This window comes from Dasypus novemcinctus, chromosome 3 (genome assembly GCF_030445035.2).
Source record: "Dasypus novemcinctus isolate mDasNov1 chromosome 3, mDasNov1.1.hap2, whole genome shotgun sequence".
Lineage (NCBI taxonomy): Eukaryota > Metazoa > Chordata > Mammalia > Cingulata > Dasypodidae > Dasypus > Dasypus novemcinctus.
Genome location: NC_080675.1, coordinates 51,270,706 through 51,292,856, shown reverse-complemented (window position 1 = coordinate 51,292,856; position 22,151 = coordinate 51,270,706). Strand labels below are relative to the sequence as shown.

At 37.1% G+C, this 22,151-nt stretch overlaps 1 protein-coding gene across 1 annotated transcript in view; it reads right to left on the bottom strand.

Moving 5' to 3' along the window:
* The window catches only part of CCDC175 (coiled-coil domain containing 175), a 71,906-nt gene that overhangs the window by 23,185 nt on the left and 26,570 nt on the right, over nucleotides 1-22,151 (bottom strand). The window contains exons 8-13 of the mRNA XM_058288917.1: nucleotides 19,813-19,894; nucleotides 14,390-14,526; nucleotides 9,946-10,056; nucleotides 7,598-7,669; nucleotides 6,456-6,591; nucleotides 5,773-5,904 (exon numbers count right to left, since the gene is read on the bottom strand). Of these exons, the coding sequence (XP_058144900.1) occupies nucleotides 5,773-5,904; nucleotides 6,456-6,591; nucleotides 7,598-7,669; nucleotides 9,946-10,056; nucleotides 14,390-14,526; nucleotides 19,813-19,894 (670 nt within the window). The remainder of the gene's footprint in view (nucleotides 1-5,772; nucleotides 5,905-6,455; nucleotides 6,592-7,597; nucleotides 7,670-9,945; nucleotides 10,057-14,389; nucleotides 14,527-19,812; nucleotides 19,895-22,151) is intronic.

The following is a 22,151-nucleotide window of genomic DNA, read 5'->3' as shown; positions in this document are numbered from 1 at the left end:
AAGCTTAAGGGCAATGCTAAAGAGCAGCTGTGATAGACATCCTGGTTGTATTTCTGACTCTAAGGGGATGGCCACCATGGTTTTGTCATCAAGTATGTTGGTAAACTCTGTCAGCTCTCTCACCCCAAAATGTCTGAGTTGCTGTCCACTTCTCACCACCTCATCAGTTACAATTCTAGTTACGCTACTATTGTTCTTCACCTGAATAATTACAATAGCTTCCTAATTTGTCCTCCTGTATCTACCAATTGCTTCCCCTAAAGTCTACTCTCAACAGAGAACCTAGAGTAATCCTATTTAAATGTAAGTCATATCATTTCAGTCCTCCACTAAGAATTTTCCAAATGCACCCAGCCCAGACTGAGTAAAAGACAAGGTACTTCCAATGGCTTACTAAATCCTGTGGCAGACATAGGATGCGCAACTTGGCTCCCCCCTTCATGGGAGCACTCACTGGCCAGCTGCAAAGCACGTGATTAGCTGACAGTCTCCAGTTGATTCCTTCAAGGTCTGCCTCAGCTATTAGCCAAGAGCATGCTCTCCTTGGAGGGCCCCAGCCAATGACTGCAAAAGGAGATGGTGTAAGGGCGTGGCCATTGTTTCCCAAGGCAGGGCTTCACAGCTCCCCATTGGGTAGCAGAGTTTGTCATGTTTCATCAAGGCCTGATGGTTTCCTCTGCCCAATCCTTTCAGAGATATTTGTTCTTAATAATCCTTTTGTGTTCCTAATTTCATCTCAGTATCTACTTCCTGAAGATAACTGCCTTCTCTTGCACACGCTCCCATTTTGTTCCAGTCACACTGCTCCTTGAAGATGGCAATCCCCTCCCTCAGAGTCTCTGAGCTTTGCATTCCTTCTGCCTGAGCTATCTTCTCCAGATAGCTGCATGGCACACTTCCTCACATCCTTCAGGGCATTTCCCTTTTCAGAGGAGACCATACCACACACGTACTCCCTATCCCAATTCTTTGCTTTATTTTTCACTATAGCATTTGTCACCATAAAAATATTACAGGTTCTACTTGTTTATTTATTCTCAGTCTCCCCCCATTGAAGGGACGAGGTTTTGGTCTGTTCTTCTCATTACTGTTTTTCAGCATCTAAAAGAACACTGGACACACAGGTGTGCTATGACACTCTGATTTTTCTCCCTTTTTTCTTCTCATTTCATATGAATTTTGACATTGGCTTCTTTCTCTTGTTTGTTCCATGAGTCATGCCATTTCCTATTTCACCTCTGCCAATTTTCTGGCCATCATTTTCTTTCTCTACCCTGAGTTCCTGTATTTCCCTATTGGTGATATTCCTTCATACTTCTATTAAATTTTATGTTTTTTAATCCATGGAGGAATGTTTGATTGCAATTTTCATGTGTTTCATGGCACCATGTTCTTCAGCTGTTGAAAGTTTTTTTTTTTTAAAGATTTATTTATTTATTTAAATCCCCCCCTCCCCCGGTTGTCTGTTCTCTGTGTCTATTTGCTGCGTCTTGTTTCTTTGTCCACTTCTGTTGTTGTCAGTGGCATGGGAAGTGTGGGCGGCGCCATTCCTGGGCAGGCTGCACTTTCTTTCGTGCTGGGCGGCTCTCCTTACGGGTGCACTCCTTGCGCGTGGGGCTCCCCTACGCGGGGGACACCCCTGCGTGGCAGGGCACTCCTTGAGCGCATCAGCACTGCACATGGGCCAGCTCCACAGGGGTCAAGGAGGCCCGGGGTTTGAACCGCGTACCTCCCATGTGGTAGACAGATGCCCTAACCATTAGGCCAAGTCCGTTTCCCCGTTGAAAGTTTTGTTCTCCTTTCCACGTGTTTTTCTCATGACATTTGAGAAAAATGATTTCTAAATTTATTAAAACTTTGAAGAGGAACCATTATTGAACTCAAAGAAGTAGATACATTCTTAATATATGAATTCTTGCAACCTAGAAGTCTTAGGAATTACATTTCAAGGGATTTAAAAGTACTAGTTCCTTAGAGAAGGTTTTAATATTATATTCTTTGTTAAACTGGGACTTGAACAACTTTTAGAATCATTTTGCCCTTTAACTATTACAGTGACAAATTAGTCAGCAGCACATGAAATTGTAGATAGATGGAAGATTTTTCCAAATATAGCAAAAATACCACATATCTCATTTAAAGGAATGTAATATCTTCTGCCATCCTTTGACGAATGAGCCCTTAGACTCACCATTCCCCCACTCAAAGAAGGGCTCTCAGGAAGATGGCAACATACAGATGGTCAGTTGTGCCTTTGTTCTAACACTTCTTGTACTTCTCAAGAATTGAAACACCAGCTGATTTATCACCACCGGACTCCTTGTTCTTCTTCTCTCACATCTCATGCTTTCATTTGACTGGCCACAGTTAGGCTGGTAGAAATGGGTTACAATTTTCAGAACTCATCAGCGGGTCAAGAAATCTATGAAGATGGTTGCCTCTCATAATATTTTTGTATGGAAGAGGAGTTTGCTTCCTTCTTGTTATTCATGTGGAGAATTTGTTTTGGGGGGTTAGTTATCTTCAGGGTGTTGTAAGATGTGATGGGGGTTAGATAATATGGGGGCGGGGGTGGGGCTTGGACCAGGGTAGGATTCTAAGCTTTGAAATTTAAGGGCTTCCTATTCCCTTGTTATAGCTGTAGACTGTTTCCTTCAAATAAAGCCTCTCTTTGGTGTCACTAAGCCTCCTCTTCCTTTTCGAACCTAATCAAGTTCAAGAAGGTGCCTACCGCTATTCCTATTCTCGGATTCTCTACAGACTGCTGCCACCAAGAAACACAACCTTGCCTTCTAAGGTAATATTATCGCCTCAAAACAGTACATCCTTTAGCTTGTGTTTCTGGAGAGCTGCCGCCTTGGGCTCCACACTACCTTTGGTTCCTTTTCTCTCCACTGCCGCCAGCATGCATGCCCTCCTCTAGTCCAGATCTGCTCCTGGAGCTCCCAAACAGTGTGATGCCCTTTCTTTAAGAAGGATTTCTGAGACTGCCTTGCTAGATTCCTTTTTTTCTCTTTACTCTTCCCAGGGACTCCCGTGGCCACCCACACCTGGCTTCCTCCCTCCATGGCTTTTTTTTTTTTTTTTTTGGCTATAATATAGAGTTTATTGAGTTATAATCTGTGCTTGTACGTTTTAAATATCAAACAATTAATGGGAAATCTAAATATGCACAGTTTAAAATTTTCTTAAGATGACTGTCTGGCTTTACATTTTCTGTTCAGATGCTGGATTCAGTCCAATCCTGGTTGCTCTGGCTCTCTACCGGTCAGCCCTGCTTTCAGTTTGGGTCTAACATGGTTGGGCCATCTCCAAGGTTCCCTTGCCTGTCAGTAGTTTGGGGATTGACCTGAAAACATTAAAAATGTGTGGCTCATGGCATATTTTTCATTGATTTTCATCAGAACTTCCTGATTCAATAAATGTTAAATGTTTTTTCATAAAATGTGTGATAAATGCACTCAGAATACAGAACAAATGAAAAACAGCTAATGATGCCCTATACTTTCAAGTTGGACTATACTCAAAAAATCTACTGTATTGATTGCTATTCCCCAAACTAAACACTGTATCTCTTCATGACATCATTACTCTTTTTTACTCTCCATGATACAACTAAATATAACCAAGAATATATCTTGGTATATTCAGCAATCTTTAAGTTACAGAGACTTCAGTCTTAGTCACTGCTATATGACTAAATAGGGCATATGGTTTTGGAAAATCATATACTATCTTCAGATTAGAAAAAGTCAAGGAAAAACAAGAGAGGTCTTATCTCCAGGAGATCACTGCTGACAGGAAATGAGGCCTGATCTCCAAAGGGCTGAGTCTCTGAAGCCATTCATCACGCTCAAGATCCCTGTGACGCCCCGTGAAGGGAGCTCAGGTTATACAGGTTGCAGTTCCTGCATCTGTACCACCTCAGTCCTTCCCAATATATCTCCCAAGTCCTGGAGCAGCTCAATGTCAGGTTTGTGGCAGGTCTCAGTCATCTATCCATTTCTCACAGGTTTTCCATGTGCTTGGTCATTCTGGCTTCAGTGTACTTGGAAAATCTCTTCGGCTTCCTTCTCCAGTCTCTCCAGGTGTAGATGCTCCTCCTCAGAAATAGTTGCAAGATCTGGTATTGAGCCTTGATCACCACCTTCTTAAGACCACATAATCCTCTAATACCTGGATTTTGCTAGTTTCCTTAGTTAGGGTTTTTCGGTATCCTGAGTCATTTTCCCATAAAGAGCCCATTTCCTTTAAAAGATTCTCCTTGTATTCCTCAGCAACCCATTCCACTGCTCTGCTGCTGTGACCCGCATGCTGTGAAGACTGAGAACAGGGTCCACAGGGCAGGTTCTTGTGAACCTCACAGAAGGGATCCTGTGCCTCCTTGTGTGCCCCACAGGTCTGCACCTCAGAGCTCTTCTCATAACAAGGTCTGGCCTTTCTGGCAAAGAAAGCCAGCTTCTTTGGTATAATATTGGTTTTGAAGTCTGGTTTCTCTGATATTTGCCTGCACTCAGGGTAGCAAAATGGAACTTAGGTGTCCTCCCAGCAAAGGCAGAGACAGGGTCTGCAAAAGCTGTGGTCCAGTCCAAGGTAACAGGGTCTATTAAATAGTTCATGCAGATGGAGCAGGTGAGTTCATTCTGGAAGGCCTGCAGGGTGTCTGAATCCATGTCCTGTGGTAGCTATGGAAGATCTGTCAAAATCAGAGCAGGTAGTAGGTCTTACTGGAGGGAGAACTGTCTCTCAGCTCTCCAAAGCCAAAGCAGCTACAATTCCAGTCAGTTTTCCCTGGAAGCTTTTGGATTTTCCCTACTACATTTAAAAAAAAATAATTATTTATTTTAAAGAAACTTTAGATTGCATAAATGTACACACAAAAATATAGGGGATTCCCATGTGCCCCCCTCCCTCCCCCTCCCACACTTTCCCACAGTAACAACATCCTTCCTTAGTGTGATACCTTTGTTACAAGCCATACTGAAGCATTGCCACTAACTGTGGATTATAGTTTAGATTATAGTTTATACTCTGTCCCACACAATTTTGTAGGTTATGACAAAATATATAATGGCCTTTATCCATCATTGCAATGTCATGCAGGACAATTCCAATGTCCCAAATATGTCTCTATATTACACATATTTTTCCCTCTCTGTCCCCTCAGAACCTCCAGTGGCCACTGTCTCCACATCAATGATAAAAGTTCTTCCATTGCTAGAATAACAGTAAGTCTATAGTAGAATAATAGTCAGTCTACTCTAATCCATTGTTCACTCCCCAATCTTGAGGATCTGGGGATGGTGATGCCCACTGTGCTCTAATTGTACTTACCTTTGAATGCACACCGCTACGGAATATGTGAACGGAATATGTGAATGGATATCAATTCTTGCTGTAGAAGTTATTTTATGGCAATCAATGAGGGGCTTTACAATATGGCAGGAGGAACTTACAGAAGTTTCTGCAGCCTGGGGATCTCCAAATGCACACTGTCTATTCTGGACAAAGCCCTCCATGGCTCTTTCCCATCAGTTCTGTGTAATTTTGAGTTTGTGGTTGTTTTTTTACTTCTAGATTTGTTGAAATAATACTTTTTACTGTTTTATTTCTTTTTCAGAAGATAAAGATTCAAAACAAAAGTGTGGCCTTATTCATATTTGAAGATTCATTTTACATTTAACTGATTAGAAAGGCATGAAATAGCAGTGATTCCCTCCTCCCCCTCATAGAGCCATTTAAAGTTATTCTTAGATGTAAAATAAAGCTTACCTCATACTTGCTTAAGTCTTGAATTAACTGTTTTTCTTTCAAAACAAAATCCTTTTCATCTTCTTTTAGTTCTGTTGTAAGTTTTTCAATCTGTGCCACAAACTCAGTGAGCTCATTTTCCCTGAAATTGCTCTAATTAGAGAAAAATGAGGATTTGTCATGTCTCTTATAGTGGACAGCCTTACATTTTCAGACAATCAGGTTAATTAATGTCTCCTTGCTTGAGACTTGTGTCTGACTTCGTTCTACATGATTTCTCAGTAACCACTGAGATGGACTTTTTCTCCAGAGATTTAGTTCTTCACCATCAATACGTATAAACGACATGAGGAAAAGAAGGGGTGGGAATGGAGGGTGGCCAAAAGGTAAATATAGGAGCTAAATAAATGATATTTGCTCTCATATTTTCAGAGAAACTTTCCCTAAAGACTAACCTCAAATACGTTTCTGGTTCCATGCTTCAGAAGCATACTTTGGAGAAAATTACTACTTCATTTGCTAAATTCCTTCAGTTAATCTGCAGCAAATGGATATATTTCTCATGAAAGTTATATAATTCACCCAAATAGGAAGTAGCAGAAAGGAAAAAAACTTTTAATATGATACAGTTTAATTAAAAATATGATGGACAGTTACTCAACTGCAATATAGGGGACTAATTTAAGTAACTTGGATTCTCTTACCTCTTCAAATAATTTTTTTTGTCTACTTTCTCCTATCTCAATTCTATTTTTAAGTTCTTGTATTTCTTTCTTTATATTATCTCTCCAGCGTCCATGCTTTTTTAACATACAACCTATTTTCCACTGAGTTATAACACTAGAGATTAAAACAAAAAGAAGTGACATTAAATTGATGTCAGTTTCCTGCAAAGATGAAGGAATTCAAAGCAGGACAAGTCCTCCTATGATTATACAAAATTGTTTTGTGTTACTAATGACACAGACTATGCCCATTGATGGAAAACAAAATGACACAAAACGTTAACCGCCTCCATGTCCTCCTTGCTAGATGTTTGAGTGTAAAAACTTGTGAATCTGTATGTCCAGTAGAACAGTGGACAAACCATACTTAGCAGTTCACCTCCTTCAAGTAAAGAACAGAAATGAGGAAGGCCCAGGGGCAGGGGAAGAAAAGAAGGGGGCCAGGCATAAATAGTAATTTTAAGTGCTGAAAAGATGATTTCAGGTCTCCAGGTTCTCAAAATTTTCTCTTTTCCACCACATAAAAAAAGCCATATGATTGCAGTATAGTAAAAATATGTGATTGGAATCTCTCAAACAACAACAGCAGTAACAATGATAATACAGCTCACTTTCAGCAAGTGCCTTCTAGTTGCAGCACTGATCTAAGTACTCTATATGGATGATCTCCTTGACCACTGACAATCACCTTATAGAGTGGGTACTACTGTCATTCCCAATTTATAGGGATAGGAGCAAAGAGAGATGAAATAACTTACCCTCAATCACAGAGCTAGTAGTGACAGAGCAATCAAATTTGTCATCTGCAGAACTTGACTTTTTAATCACCCTCCTCTGTGACTATATCATATCACCTCCCCTAATGGTTTGGATGAGCAAAAGGCATTTCACATATGTTGACAGTTTCACTCTTTGGCGATTCCACTCAATTGAAACTGAAGACTTTGGCTCTTTTCAATGCCAACAAACCAAACAAATCTCAATTCCCATATTTTGGTTTAGGAAAATCATTTCCTTGGACTGTAATAACCAACAAGTACTCTAATTCCCCCCCAACTCTAGGCCGCTGTTCATTAAGAAACTACTGATTAACACAATGAACTTTATTTATTTATTTTTACCATCTCTGATTTTCTCTCTCCAGATTCTTATTGAGGATTTTTATTTGTTTCTGATATACTTGATGTGTTGCCCTAAAAACAAGAAAAATATATTGGGTTTTGCATTTGTCAGAGTTGTTAGACTATATAAAGGACTCTTTAGGTATAATTCTTATGCTCAGTAAAGCTGTAGTCTAATTGTGAGATAAAATAAACCTCATGAAACAACTGAAGGTTTTTATTACAGATGAGCCAAAAGACAATTACAATTCTGTAAAAGCGCAGATAGATTCTGCAGGCACTGAGATAGAATATCAAGGATAGAGAAGAACAGAGTCTGGGGTAGCAATTAAGGAAGGGTTACAGGCGGAGAATGTTTGCTGGAAGACAGGAGCGATATCACCAAGAAAAGGACATGATCATTTGCAAAGATGTAGAGAAAAGGGACAGCAAGTCCTGACTGTGCGTGACACAAGGTGGGCTTGCTGCATGCAGAGGACATGAAGGGGAAAACTAAGTACTTCAGGCAGAGTAATAAATTGAAGGGTACACAAGTAAAATGCTACTTAACATATATTTTTGGAAAGATAGAAATACTCATAGGTGAAATTTATAATATAAAATGTTATAAAATAAACTAGAAACACAACTGGGCTCATATTTCTTTCTCTATTTGAAACCATAGTTTTTCAATTTCTTATGTATAAATCTAAAATATACTCTTTTGAGTCTCTTGGGTTCTCTCTAATTTGCCCCAATCTTATTGATTTAATTTATATATTTAATATAATTCACAAAGTAATTGAAACAGTTTAAAAGAAAGCAACGGTAACATTTTTTAGAAATCCTAAATGGATACCAATATTAGGCCACAAATTTGGCAGTGGGCTTCCTGGTTACCAGGGCAATGATGACAACATCACTGAGGATAAAATTTGCATTATTCATGAGAAGAAATAAAACCCTATTTAGTCCAGTTCCATTTTCCTAATGTTTCATAGGAAGGAGTTAGTAGTTTCCTTTCTTAATTAGACTTAACAAGAAATAGGTGCCTAAATATATTATTTACCCATGTAACGACAATGTAAGAAAAAAAAACCCTAACTTCCTGCAGAGTTCCAGTGTTTTGTTGGTATGTACTCAAAGTTTCATCACCATCTATCTTAGTTTAATATGTCTGGTCTCCTCATTGTCCTATATGCAAATCACATATGTTCCTGAGTGTGGCGACATTATTCCTCCATTTGATGAGCAAACAAAAAAAAAATCTGACTTGCTTTCAAAGGTCAAGGTCAAGTTTTAAATCCTTGTATAAGAAGAACTCCTTTACTTTCATACTTTTCTGATTGTGTTTTATAATTCTATTCTATTCTGCACAATTATATATTGTTCATTAATTATTTCATTTATGTTACTTTTGCTTGTCTACCTAAAGAAACTATAAGTTGTTTTTATGTGTGGGAGTACAAAATGATAGAACATTTATGTAGAACATTTGATAATTATTGTAAAAATGAAATATATTAATTCCCCTTTGATCTAGTCGTTTAACTTTAAGGACTTTAGTATAAAGAAACAGTCACATAGGTGGACTGAGATTTGTATTTGTTAAATAATGTTAACTTCAAAAATTGTTTGTAATGTAAGAAAATCAGAAGATTGAAAAAAATATCCTCCAATAAGAGTACCAGCTAAATAAAATATAATAAAATCTATCAAAGGAATATTATGCAGTTGGAGAAAGAATTAACAAAGTGGTTTCATATATAAGATTTTTAAACTTTTAATTTTGAAATAATTTCAAACACAGCAGAAATGTAATAAAAATAATGCAAAGAATTCCATATACCCTTCACCCACCTCCAAATGTTGCAATTTTACCCTATTTATTTTAAGTAGAAAAAATCCATTTATAGAATCATTCAGTCCAATATTGGGTTTAAACACACACATATAAGAATATATATTTGAAAACATGTATAGCAAACTATTAACAGTGATTATCGGTTATTCTATATTTGAATCTTAAAAGCCCACATAGAAGCATTAATTTTTTAATCAGAAAAAAAAAACATAAAAATTAAAGTGATTTAGGGGCTCAGTCCTGTGATAATGTTTGGGCACATGTTTTGTCACTGGACTCCCAACTTGTGGATTCCTCATACCCAGCAGCTTATGTAGAACCTATCTATTCTTCCAATGAATGGAAAGAATCAATGATAATGTCATTTCTGGATGGTGAAACAGAGAGAGCTAATTATAAACTTCCTATTTTGTAGTATATTAGAAACTGACAAATTTATTACTACCATTTATTTAAAGATAAATACAGAGAAGAATGAAGATTAATATTTTCAAAGACAACATACCGAAAAAGATCTTTGAGTGTGATGAGTCCTTCTTCCATATTTTTGATGTCGACTTTTCTTTGTGATAGGAAATTTTCTTTCTGAGTAATATATGCCAGTTGCTTCTGATTTCTACCATGAAAAAAAAAGTTATCATATATTGAAGACTGAAGTAATCATTTTTAACACCCCAGTGTGAGAAAATATGCAATCACAAATAAGAATTTAAAAAGGAGTTTAGAAAATTCAGTTCAGTGACCTGACCAAATAAATTGGTAAAAAAGAAACAAAAGCTTTTTTGCTGGTGGCTAAACACCAGCTGATGGCTAAATCTAAACTTATGTTCTAAGTCATGGTAAGAACATTAGCCACAGTGGTAAGCAGAAAACAGCAACAATTACAGTTCCAATACTGTAGATTCCTCCAAACGGGTGTGTCTGTCCTAAACGTTTATCAATTCTTTTGCATCCTTTTGCAAAAGATGGAGTAAGGCAGGCCAGTTTGAATGCTGGCTCTACCTCTTACTGGCAGTGTGACCTTGGACAAGAAACTTCACCTACAGATGAACTGCAGTTTTACCATCCATAAAATGGGGGTCATAACACCTGTGTCACTGGGTTCAAGGATTAAATGAGAAATGTACTCAACATAGCACTTGGCACCAAGGAGACATTTTAAAAATTTTTTGTTGTTGTTGTTGCTTCTAACTTGCAGGACAGAATAATGAGGCTCAGAGAAGTTTACGGGTTTGTTTCCATACATTTATAGGAATGAGCCTTTAACAAAAAGTTCCTTATCTAAGGGACTCATCTTCTTCAAAATCAATGATGGTAGTAACTTTTTGAGTGTTATAATTCTGTCTTTGTAACAGCATAGTTTATGATCCGAGCCAATACGTAACTACCCATTGATTTGAGAAAGTTTTTGCTTGAAGAATAGTAACATTATCATTCTCAATAGGCTGTTAAGTTAGATGAGAGACTAAATTAGATGACTGGAAACTCAGTTTTACATATGTGAAGTTATACGATTTATTTTTGAGCATCATAATTGATTACTTAAATAATTTTATGTGTACAAGATTTTATTCAGAATATTCATTGAGAAGACACTGGTGAGTGCCCATTATCTCTTAAGCAATGTACTAGGTGCTGAGGATATAGCTTTGAGTAAGACAGCAACAGCCTTATCTGTTCATAGTCCAGGAGGGAAAAGGATTTTGAATTCAGTGGATTACAATACAGTGATGAAAAAGAATGACATCAGAGAGATGTTTTAGGAGGATCATTCTAGTGTGGGGGAGAAGGACAAGTAAAGGTTGGTAAGGCAGAAAACAGGAAGAACTTTGAGAAGCAGTTACTCATACAAACCCAAGAGGCTGAAGGAGGTAAAGAGAATGGAGCTGGTGAGGAGGATAGATATATTCGAGAGCTTTTTGGAAGGGGGAATTGACAAGCCTTGGTGACTGAATGGAGTCCAATGATGGAGAAAGGGGATTTCCTCAAATAATTTCCCAATCTTTAGGTTAGGGGATTATGTCAATAACTGAGCTATTCATTGATATAGGGAATACAGTTGTGGAGCCAATTTCTGATGATGGATAAGACCAGCTGTGGAAATGCTGAATGTGAATGGTGTATCAGTCAGGGTTCTCCAGAGTAGCAGAACAGGATATGTGTATACAAATATATATACAGTTTCTTAAAAGGAATTGGCTTACATGATTGTGGGGGCTGGCAAATCTAAATTCCTTATGACAGGCCCAGAACTTGGGAATTCCAAGAGGAGTGATATTAAAGTGTTTAGTTCAAGTTTATAGGGGAAGCTGGGGAGGAGTGAGGGCATAGTCTTGAGGCAGAATTCTTTCTCATTCTTGGTGTCCTCAGGTCTCACTTTAAGACTTCTAGCTGAGTGGACAAGGCCCACCCAAATTGATGAGAATAATCTCCTTTACTTAAAACTGATCATAGATGCTAATCCCATCTATAAATATCTCCACAGTAACAAGTAGGCCAGTGCTTGACCAAATAACCATACATTATAACCTAACCAAGTAGACACATAAAATTAAGCATCACATATTTGTAAAGCATCTTGGGTGTACCAGGTACTTGGGCACAGTTCTTGAATTGGAGGAAGGCACAATCTAGTGGACACACCATTCTTTACTTGCTAAAATATTAAAAAATGTATAGGAGTCCCAAGTGAGCCTCTAATTCAGTACAGGGAGCTTTAGGAAAAACTTCTCAGGGATGTACATTGGACCATCTGTATTAATTTTCTATTGTTGCAAAACAGATGACCAAACCCTTAGTGGCTTAGAACAATAGCCCTTTATTATATCAAAGTTTCCGTGAGTCAGAAGTCCAGGTCAAGCAGAGCGTAACTGATTCCTCTGCTTAAGGCAAAAATGAAGGTGTCAGCCAGCCTCTGCTTCTCCTCTGAGGCATGATGTTCTCTTTCCAGCTTTTTGGTTATTGGCAGAATTCATTTCCTTCTCAAACGTTCCACATGGTTTGGTCCATTTTCAAGCTAACTATGGTGAGTTGAGTTCTCGTACTCCTGATCGCACTGACTTCTACTGCCTTCCTCTTTTGCACCCAACTAGAGAACACTTTTGGCATTTAAATTTCCATGTGATTAGTTCAGGACCACCCGGAAGCATAGATCTATTTTAAGGATCAACTGTGCCATATAGCAGAATAATCGTGGGAGTGATACCTTATTATAGTCACAGGTTCCAGGGATTTAGAGTGGGATATCGTTTCTTGGGGAAGGGCATGATTCTACTGAGCACATCATCCAAATGAGGTTGTGATAGTCCAAAATAGTTGTCTGGAATCCAAGGGGAAAGCTCTTTCCTGGAGCGACCAATTGGAATGTCATCAGCACTGAGGTTGAAGTAGAAATCCTAGTTGCCTTTCTGTCCTTCCATTCCTCTCTCACTACTTCCTATCTGCCTTCTTACCCAGGAGGGCCCCAAACTGCTGTCAGACCATGGAGCCTGGGAAGGGGTTGCATGAGACAAAGAAGAAAACCATGTCCTTCTTTTCCACTGCAGGTTTCTCAGCTTGAGGTATGTCTAAGCTGAGAGAGTAGAAAAGTTTTAAATTTGATGAGAATTTGTGATGTCATATTATACTAGACTTTTTAGTTCCAGGGAAAACACTCTTTACCCCTTTGAAACTATCAAGAGAAACAATGGGATCTACCTGCAGTTGAGAAGGTTGAAAGGGTAGTCATAGAAAGGAAATGATTTATTCTGCTTTGAATCCTGCTAAGTGCAGTTCATTGATAAAAACCTTGTGGAATCCAAGGCTCTGACAGAAAGCTGTGCCGGACCTTGGGGAAAGGAAACTAGAGAGGCCTCTTGTTTTCAGCCTCTCTTGCTGGTGGAGAGAATAAGAGAAATTTCAGAAAGTCGTTTGAGGCAAAGAGGCCAGTCTGAAAAGGTGGGTGCCCACTGGTGGGAGTGAGCAACCAGTGACAATTGGAGAAAAGCAATGATTACCACTTATTGGGATAAACAAAGTCTAAGAAGGAGTTTTAAATCTATAGTAATACTGAAAACAAGAGGAAATTAAGAGGTGAGCAATAAGACAAAATAAAATATGCCTAAAATGCAATCTGAGAACATAATCTTTCCTACCAAAATCAGGAAAAAACAATCAGGTCAAATTATTAGAGTCTTATACTAGAGAATTATATTAGATGTTTAGGGAATTCCCATCTGAGGTCCGTTTGCTGTAAGAGATAAGGGAACATCAGTAGGGAGTAAAGGAAAGAGAATATGGTAAAATGCTTGAGAAGAATGGAACTGATTTCTACAGCCAACAAGTTCCAAGATAGCAAAGAATGGTTGCTTTTAATAAATCTTTATAATTTTCCCCTACCTCCCCACCAACATAACCAAACACAGGTCATGGGTGTCTCAGTGTTTGTTGAATAACGTTATTGAACAAGTGAATGTATTTATTTTGAATAATTTCTTAGTATGAGTATGTCATGTACTTAACAAAGTAATAGTATCCATCAGAATAAGTGTTAAAACACATTTGGTAAACTATATTTTTTGTTGCCTTTCAAATCTGGCTTTCTTTATTCTGAAATTCTCTTTACTCCACTAAAATTGACCTGGAACTATTAACACTTCATTAAGAGTAACTGATAGAGAGTAAAGGCATAATTACCCTTCCAGGAATCTGGTATAAAAGTAAATATATAGGCTTTTTAAAAAATGTTTTTTATGAATTTGATCTGATCCAGATGAAGAAATGATACTTAATGCCTCTAGAGAAAGATTAGGGAAATGCTTATTTATTATTAGGGAAAGAATGATATTTCTCTGTTGTCAATAGATTAAATCTAGGATAAGCTGGCCTGGAGAGTCATCACTTTGAAGAGCAAGGAAAGCACCCATAATGTGGCACATTGAATCACGTATGGATCATGGGTAGAAACATACTCATCATGAATCTTCCGTCTCTTTTTAAAAATATCGCCTTCTTCATTTACGACAATACGATATTGTCTGATAAGAACATTATTTTTCTCTTGTAGTTCTTTATTTTCTATACGAATTTTGTATATTTTTGCTGCCATCTAGAGAAAAACAAAGGAACTGAATAAGAGGACTTGCTTCATAGTCCCTTTGCAGAAAGTCAGGGTCAGGGCTACTCCATAGAACTGCACACAACAAATTGCTTCGCACACAAAGAATATACCATAAACGTCGAGTGATTTAATTATCTACTGAATATGCAGTTGTATATTTGGAGGCCTCTCTTATAAGTTATGTTATGACAAAGTGTAGAAAGTTAACAGTGACGTAAAACCATAAAGTAATAATCTTTATTGAAAGAAGAAGTGAGATTAATAAACTGGGATCTCCTTTTCCTAGAAGATAAATCACGCTAAGGAAAAGAAAACATAACATCAACTGAAGCACTTTGACTTAGATATTTAACTAGATGTCATGCTTCCTTCTTTTTAAATATTTCTATTCAAGGACAAAAAAAGAGTGCCCGCCGATGTTCTGAATGAGGAAATAAGAATTTTGTGCTTGGTTGTCTCTGTTAAACTGCTTTAGATAAATAAGAAAGTTAGATAAATAAATAAGTTACAAGGAATGGTGGGCAGGGTAGTTCAAAATAGCCTTCTAGGTAAGGATTACTAAAATAGCTGGATGAAAAAATTTTTTTCTTGAAGTATTGAAGAGCTAGCAAGTTACTGACGAATTACTAGGCCTAATTCTAGGGGAAAAGCAAGAACCAAAAGGGATAGGTCTAGCACGAGGATGTTTACTGATATGGAAGAAACCACTTGGAAACTGCACCATGGTTTTGACTGCTTTGCACTGCAAGAGAAATAAAAGCTAACACTTAGAGCTCACCCAGACGTGGAGCTCATAAACTTCCCACCAATTTAATCTGGGATCCCAAAGAGCTTCAACTGTGGATAAAGGTAAGTTGGATGCTAACAAGCCTTGGCACAGCATCATGTTGCTCACCAGGAAAGCTTAAGGTGGTTAAGGTGGTACAGGACTATAAGAGCCCTGGCATCTGACAGAGGCAAATGAAAATCTGCTCCTGAAAAGGTGCCATCATTTTTCAAGTACAATGCCCAATGCACAGTTTCTACCAGGAAGAGAAGGAAATAAGACAGAATGAACAGAAACTGGCAGAAACAACAGACCCACAGAGCTTTCCAATATTAGATTTTTCAGACCTTGACTATAAATCTACTACGCTTCCTATGAGCAAAGAAATATTAGACATGCTTTGAAAATTATGGTAGGGATTTAGAAACAATGAAGAGTGCCATGGCAGATTTGAAAAGGTAACAAATAAAATTTGCCTATTGAAAAATACAATAACCAAAATGAAGAACTCAAAGTAAGATCAATCTTATAGAATGCAGCAAGGGGAGACAAACTAAGATACATCGCGGATATGGATATTAGTATAAATAAGAATGCACATATAATTGGAATTTCAGAAAGACAGGGGAGAGTAGGACAAAAGAAATATCTGAACAGATAATGCCTGAGAAGATTGAAAACTTTATAAAATATTGTAATTCACAGATTTAAGAAGCCCACAGATCACAAGCAGGATAAATAAGAAGAAAATCTTAGACGCACCATAACAAAATTGCATAACTAAGTCACAGGGAGCCAAGAAGACCTAAAATAAATGAGGGATAGGCCAAGTTCATGAACTTGTAAAGATGTAAAATTTTCTCCAAACTGATCTATAGACTTAATGAAACCCCATTAAAAATCCCAACAGGCTTTTTTGTGCAGACCTTGACAGACTGATAGAAATTCAGAGGTCAAGATTAGCTCAAGCAATCTTGAGGAAGAACAAAGTTGGAGTACATTTACTATCAGCTATAAAACTTACTTTGAAGTTAATAATTAAGATAGTATAGTTTGTTGTTATTGTTGTTGTTGTTTTTCATTAATATGTACTGGGGGCCGGGATGGAACCCAGGACCTTGTATGTGGGAAGCCAGACCTCAACCACTGAGCCACATTGGCTTCCCTGAATTGGTTTATTTGGTGTGCCTTGCTTGTTGTTTCCTTTTGTTTTTCCAGGAGGCACTGGGAACCAAACCCAGGACCTGTCATGCTCAACCACTTGATCTACATTTGCTCCCAAGATAGTAGTTTTAATGTGAGGAGAGATTAAAAGTCCAAATGAACAGAATATAGAGCCTACAGATTTACACATATTTGGTTACGTGATCTATGACAAAAGTGTCAGTTCAATGTAGTGGGGAAAGGATTATCTTTTCATTAAATAGTGCTGGCTAATTGGACAACCTTTCGAAAAAATATTAATTATGATCACTATCTCACACCAAACACACACACGTACACATAAATTTCAGATGACTTGTAGTCCTAAATATGAAGGACCAAACAATAAAGCTTCTAGAAGATAATATTGGAGAATATCTTCATATTATAGAACATATAAAGCATTAACCAAAAAGAAAATATTGAAAAACAAACATCATGAAAACTAATCAATTACATTCACTGTTTTTTTTAAGTCCAAGATATTTTTCACTTGACTTTTTATTTAACCTAATCTAACCAATTAGATTAGAGCAAATAATTGTGCTGCTGAGGTCAAAACCTTATGGTATCATTAGCTGTATCAGTCTCATGTTATACTCTGAAGTCACAGGACATCTTAATCCTGGAAGAATTAAGACCAGGAGAAAGCAGTTGACTCCTACTTATCTTTTTTTTTTTTTAACAAATTACTTTTATTGATACACATGAATAAAGCATAAATCCTTCCAAAGTATACAATCAATGGTATTTGGTGTAATCACATAATTGTGCATTCATCACTTCAATCATTAGAGCATTTTCATTTTTCCAATAATAAAAAACAAAAAATTCATCACCTTTCAATCTCTCTATGCTTCCCCTGCTGTACATAGCTGCTATTGTTTCTATCTCTCTGTTTGTCTGTATTTATGTTTTTGTAAAAACAGTCTTATATATGCACTATTACCCATATTCATATTTCACATGGGGTTTCACTGTGTTATACAGTCCCTTGTTACCTTTTTTGAGCTTTCCTTCTAGTAATACACATATCCTTAAACTTTCCCTTTCAACCACTGTCATACCCATATGATAGCTTTCTAGTTACAACCACTATGATGTGCTTTCACCATTTCTATTTATTTCCAAAGATTTATGAACAATCTTTTTACCATTTCTGCACAGATTAGCCCTCAGCTTTCCATCCTCTAACCTCACTTTATTTTCTGGTGACCTGTGTTCTAATTATTAACTCTTTGAGTTTATACAATATATTTAGTTTATAATACTATTGTCATACAGTATTTGTCCTTTTGTGTCTGACTTGCTTCACTCAACGTGATATCCTCCAGGTTCATCCATGTTGTCATGTAGTTCATGACTTCATTTCTTCTCACAGCTTCAGAATATCTCATCATTTGCATATACCCGTTTTGTTTTGGTTTGGTTTTTTTGTCGATTACGTTTGCTATTACTGGTTCTTCATCTATCTGTCCCTCACCCTCCTGGGTTTTGTGCAGCACTATCCTGGTCTGACCCACAAAGTGCTTCCTCAGACAGCTTTTGGCCATTTCCCCATTGTTTTTCTGAGAGGGTTGAGCCCTGCCTACCTACTCCTACACCATCCTCCTAGAACCCAAATTCACTATTAATAGAGTAAAAAGTTCAAGCATAAATTCTGAACACTTATAGTTTTTATACTGTTCTGTAAATGTGTAATATTTCAGAGGATAAAAATAAGTTAAAGTTAGAATGGAATCAATATCATCCTTAAACCTCCCTCCAAAAACTTGTGAGGGTTATGACTGGATGTCACCGAGAGCCCATAATCTCTGCCCCAGTGGAAATATTAAATGGGTCAGAGCCCTTCCCCCTTTGAAGTGGCCACTTAGTTGCACCCACAGAATTTGGTTAGGGACTGTGAATTGAAGGGAAACCCTCTATATCTGCCCTTTTGATGGAGCAAGTCACCTCAGCTCTGGGTTCCTGGGTCATGAGGGACAGAAACTTTGGTGCTGCTGTAAACTAGAGGTCGCCTATCAGTTCCTACAATAGGAAGTAAACAGGAAAAGAAGTCTTAGCAGGCAATGGAAGCCAACGTCAAAACAAATTAACCATGCCTGCTATATTCTTGTTCTTAAAAGAATCAGAATACGCATCACCTGGAGGGCAAGCCATCCTTACTGCTGGCAGATCCCAAAACGAAAACTGGAAAGAATTTAACTGATACAAATCATTCAGGGAGAGAACTGTCTTAGAGCCTCAGAAGAAGGGGGAAGCTTCTAAACCGAAGTTTGTAAGAGGGGAGAGAATTTGGATGTGGGGTGGCAGTATGTCCTAGAATAGGAGGATGGATGAGGAACCATAGGAGAAAGGTGAGAAAACATCTGCATTCTGCCATGAGATTCCTCCCCATGACCACTCAAAATTCCAGCAAAGTTTGCAGTAGGTAATGAAATGCTCAGTGTTATTGAATTTCTTTTTAAAAGCAGTGAAAGGGATGAGTTTTACACCTGCTTGACCTGGGTACAAAACAGAGCTAGAGGACGTAGGGAGAGGATATCTGTCCTAGACTTTTGAAATTAAGTATGTGTATATGGGGATTCCAAGGTTTTTTCATGTTCAATGCAAGGAACAAGAAGAATTTCAGCTCTATCAGGTATACGTGTGCATTTGGGTGTATATATGGTCACTTTATATATACTGTTTTATAAAATAAATTGTCATGCAATAATATACTATGAATAATACTATTACTTATTTAACCAAGATCCTTATTTTGGACTTTAGTTCTGTTTCCCCCAGCTGGTCACTATCATAATGAATGATTCACTGAATAATCATGTGGCTAAATTTTAATTTAAATCCATGATTATTTACTTATGATAAGATATTCCTTTAAAATAAGTTTGAAAAATGTCTAAATCTACTGCAAATATTTCACTAGCATGATTAAGATCAGAACAGGTAGCTACACTTCACAAGTACCCCAAACAGCAGGCCCTGATTTCTCTAAATAATTCACATGAAAGATATCTATTTGTCACAGACAGAAAAATTTCTAACATAAAACTACCATACCCACATGAAAAGTTACCAAAAACATAAATCATCTTCACATGGAAAATCTTTGCTCTTTCATATACTTAAAGTATTTTGGGAAGGAATAAAATTTTTTATCAATTACTGTGAATAATCATGGTTATTATTAGTCAATAATAAACCTACTTCTAGAAAATTTCACTTTTCTCACACATTTAAAGTATTTATTTAAAAATAAAATCTAGGTATAATTTTTAAAATCTTCGTTTCTGCCTTCCTACCTTTTTTATCTTCTGCAGGTATTCATTCTTTTCAAAAGTAGATGTGTCAATCTGTCTTTCCTTCTGATTCAAAAAAAAAAGCCTATGAACAAAGGAAGTAAAACATTTATATTGGGACATATTTTCCAGCAAAGTCACATTAATTTAAGGCATCAGAAACTTCCAGTCTCTATCTCCCCAAACAATATATTTATTTATGTATTGTGTCATTTAGTTATGCATCCAGAAAAAAAAAACATGTTCTTAATCCATTCCTGTGGATATGAACACTTTGAAAGTAGGCTCTTTTGAAGATGTTATTTTTAATTATAAACTGACCAACTGAATCAGGATTACTCTTAATCCTATTAGTAGAGGCTTTACAGAGAAGATGCCATGGGGAGGAGCTAAAAGCAGGAAATTAGCAGGAACCCAGAAGAGAAAGGAGAGGATATTGCCATGTGACGGGAAAGCCAAGGAACCCAAGCATTGCCAGCCAGCCAGAACACTCATGACCCTGGGAGAGGGCCAATTTTCTGATCTCTGAAACCATGAGTCAATAAATTCCTGTTTTTAAGCCAACACATTGGATGGTAATTGTCATAGCAGCTACAAATTAAGAGATATTTTTAATATATTCCTTAAAATAAACAAAAAAAAACTCTTTTATATTGATGTATACATACATCATTTATTTATTCACTTATTTAAGAAGAATCATTGAGCCCCTAATCTCTGCCAGATATGTTCTACATACTAGGAATATAACACAAGCAAAATCCCTACCCTGATGGAACTGACTTTCTAGTGGAGGAGTCAAAATTAAGCAAGTCATTAGAAAATAAAGAATGTATTTCAGATAGTATTAGTGTTCCAAAGAAGATATATTAAAGGAAAAGGGTAGAGAGATACTGGGAACAAGGATGTCACTGTGGAAGACCTCTTTAGGGGAGACTTGTGAACAGATGTAAGTCCATGACAAGGAGCCAGTCACTGAAGATCTGAAGTAAGAACTTTTCAGAGAGAGTCAACAGCAGTTCTGAGTTTAAGGAAAGGAAGAAAGGACTGTGGTGAAGCTGGAGGGGTCAACAGGGACTAGATCATTTTTAGGGTCTTGTGGGCAAGATAGGAGTGTAGATTTTATTCTGAGGAGAACTAGGGGAGGATTTTTAAGCAGAAGAGTGACATGAACTTGTTTATATCTTATAAAGATCACTCTGGCTACTTTGTGGAGAAAGACAAAAATGAAGAAGGACAGACTGCATAGAAGGCTGTGGTTTGGAAGGGAGAATGGCAGCACAGACCAAGGCTGTTGTGGTGGAAATGGTAAGAAATAGCTGCATTCAGGACATACATATATTTTTAAGTAAACTTTATTTTAATTTCAAAAAATAAAATAGACAAAAGGCAGCTTAACAAATTATGGAAACATTACATTAAAAAATTCTGTCCAAGTACATTTATCTTCTTTAATCCTAAAAACAAACTAAATTCTTTCTCAAGTGTTCTGAAAGATGAATAAATGAGCACAGATTAGTTAAATAACGTGACCAAGGTCTCCTTGTAAATGAAGAAAATGAAAAAAAGAAAGCTTGATCATGTTCAAATCTCATAAAACAAAATCCCGTCTTCTTTTTTTCCCACCTTTAACATTGATAGAGTACCTTCTTTGCCTTTGCAACAAAAATATTACAATACTATTGTTAAGTATTGTCTCTAAGCTACATTAGTTGTATTTTCCCATGTATCACCATATTCTTAACACCTTGAAGTAGAGGAACACTCTTATATATATATTATTAACAGCAATCCTTATCTACCACCAAAATCACTATGTTACACAGTCCTTAGATTATCCTCTAGCTCTCTTTCAATAAACATTAACCTCCCTAGACTACCCCTGTCAGCCATAATCACATTTATAAATAAGCAGTGTTAGTTATACTCATTGTAATATGCTACCATCAACTCTATCCAATATCACATATTTACAATTGACCTTGTTAAATATTCTACATACATTTAACATCAGCTCCCCCTTTCTCAACGCACATTCTGTCTCCTACTAACCTACACTCTATAGTTTAACTCCATAAGTTTACTCACTGCATTTAGTTCATATCAGTGAAACCATACAGTATTTGTCCTTTTGTGTCTGGCTTATTTCACTCAACATAATATCCTCAAGGTTCATCCATGGTGTCATGTGCTTCCCCAGTTCATTTCTTCTTACAGGTAAATAGTATTCCATCATATGTATACACCACATTTTGTTTATCCATTCATTAGTTGATGGGTACTTAGGTTGTTTACATCTTTCAGCAATTGTAAATAGTGATACTATGATCATCAGTGTGCAA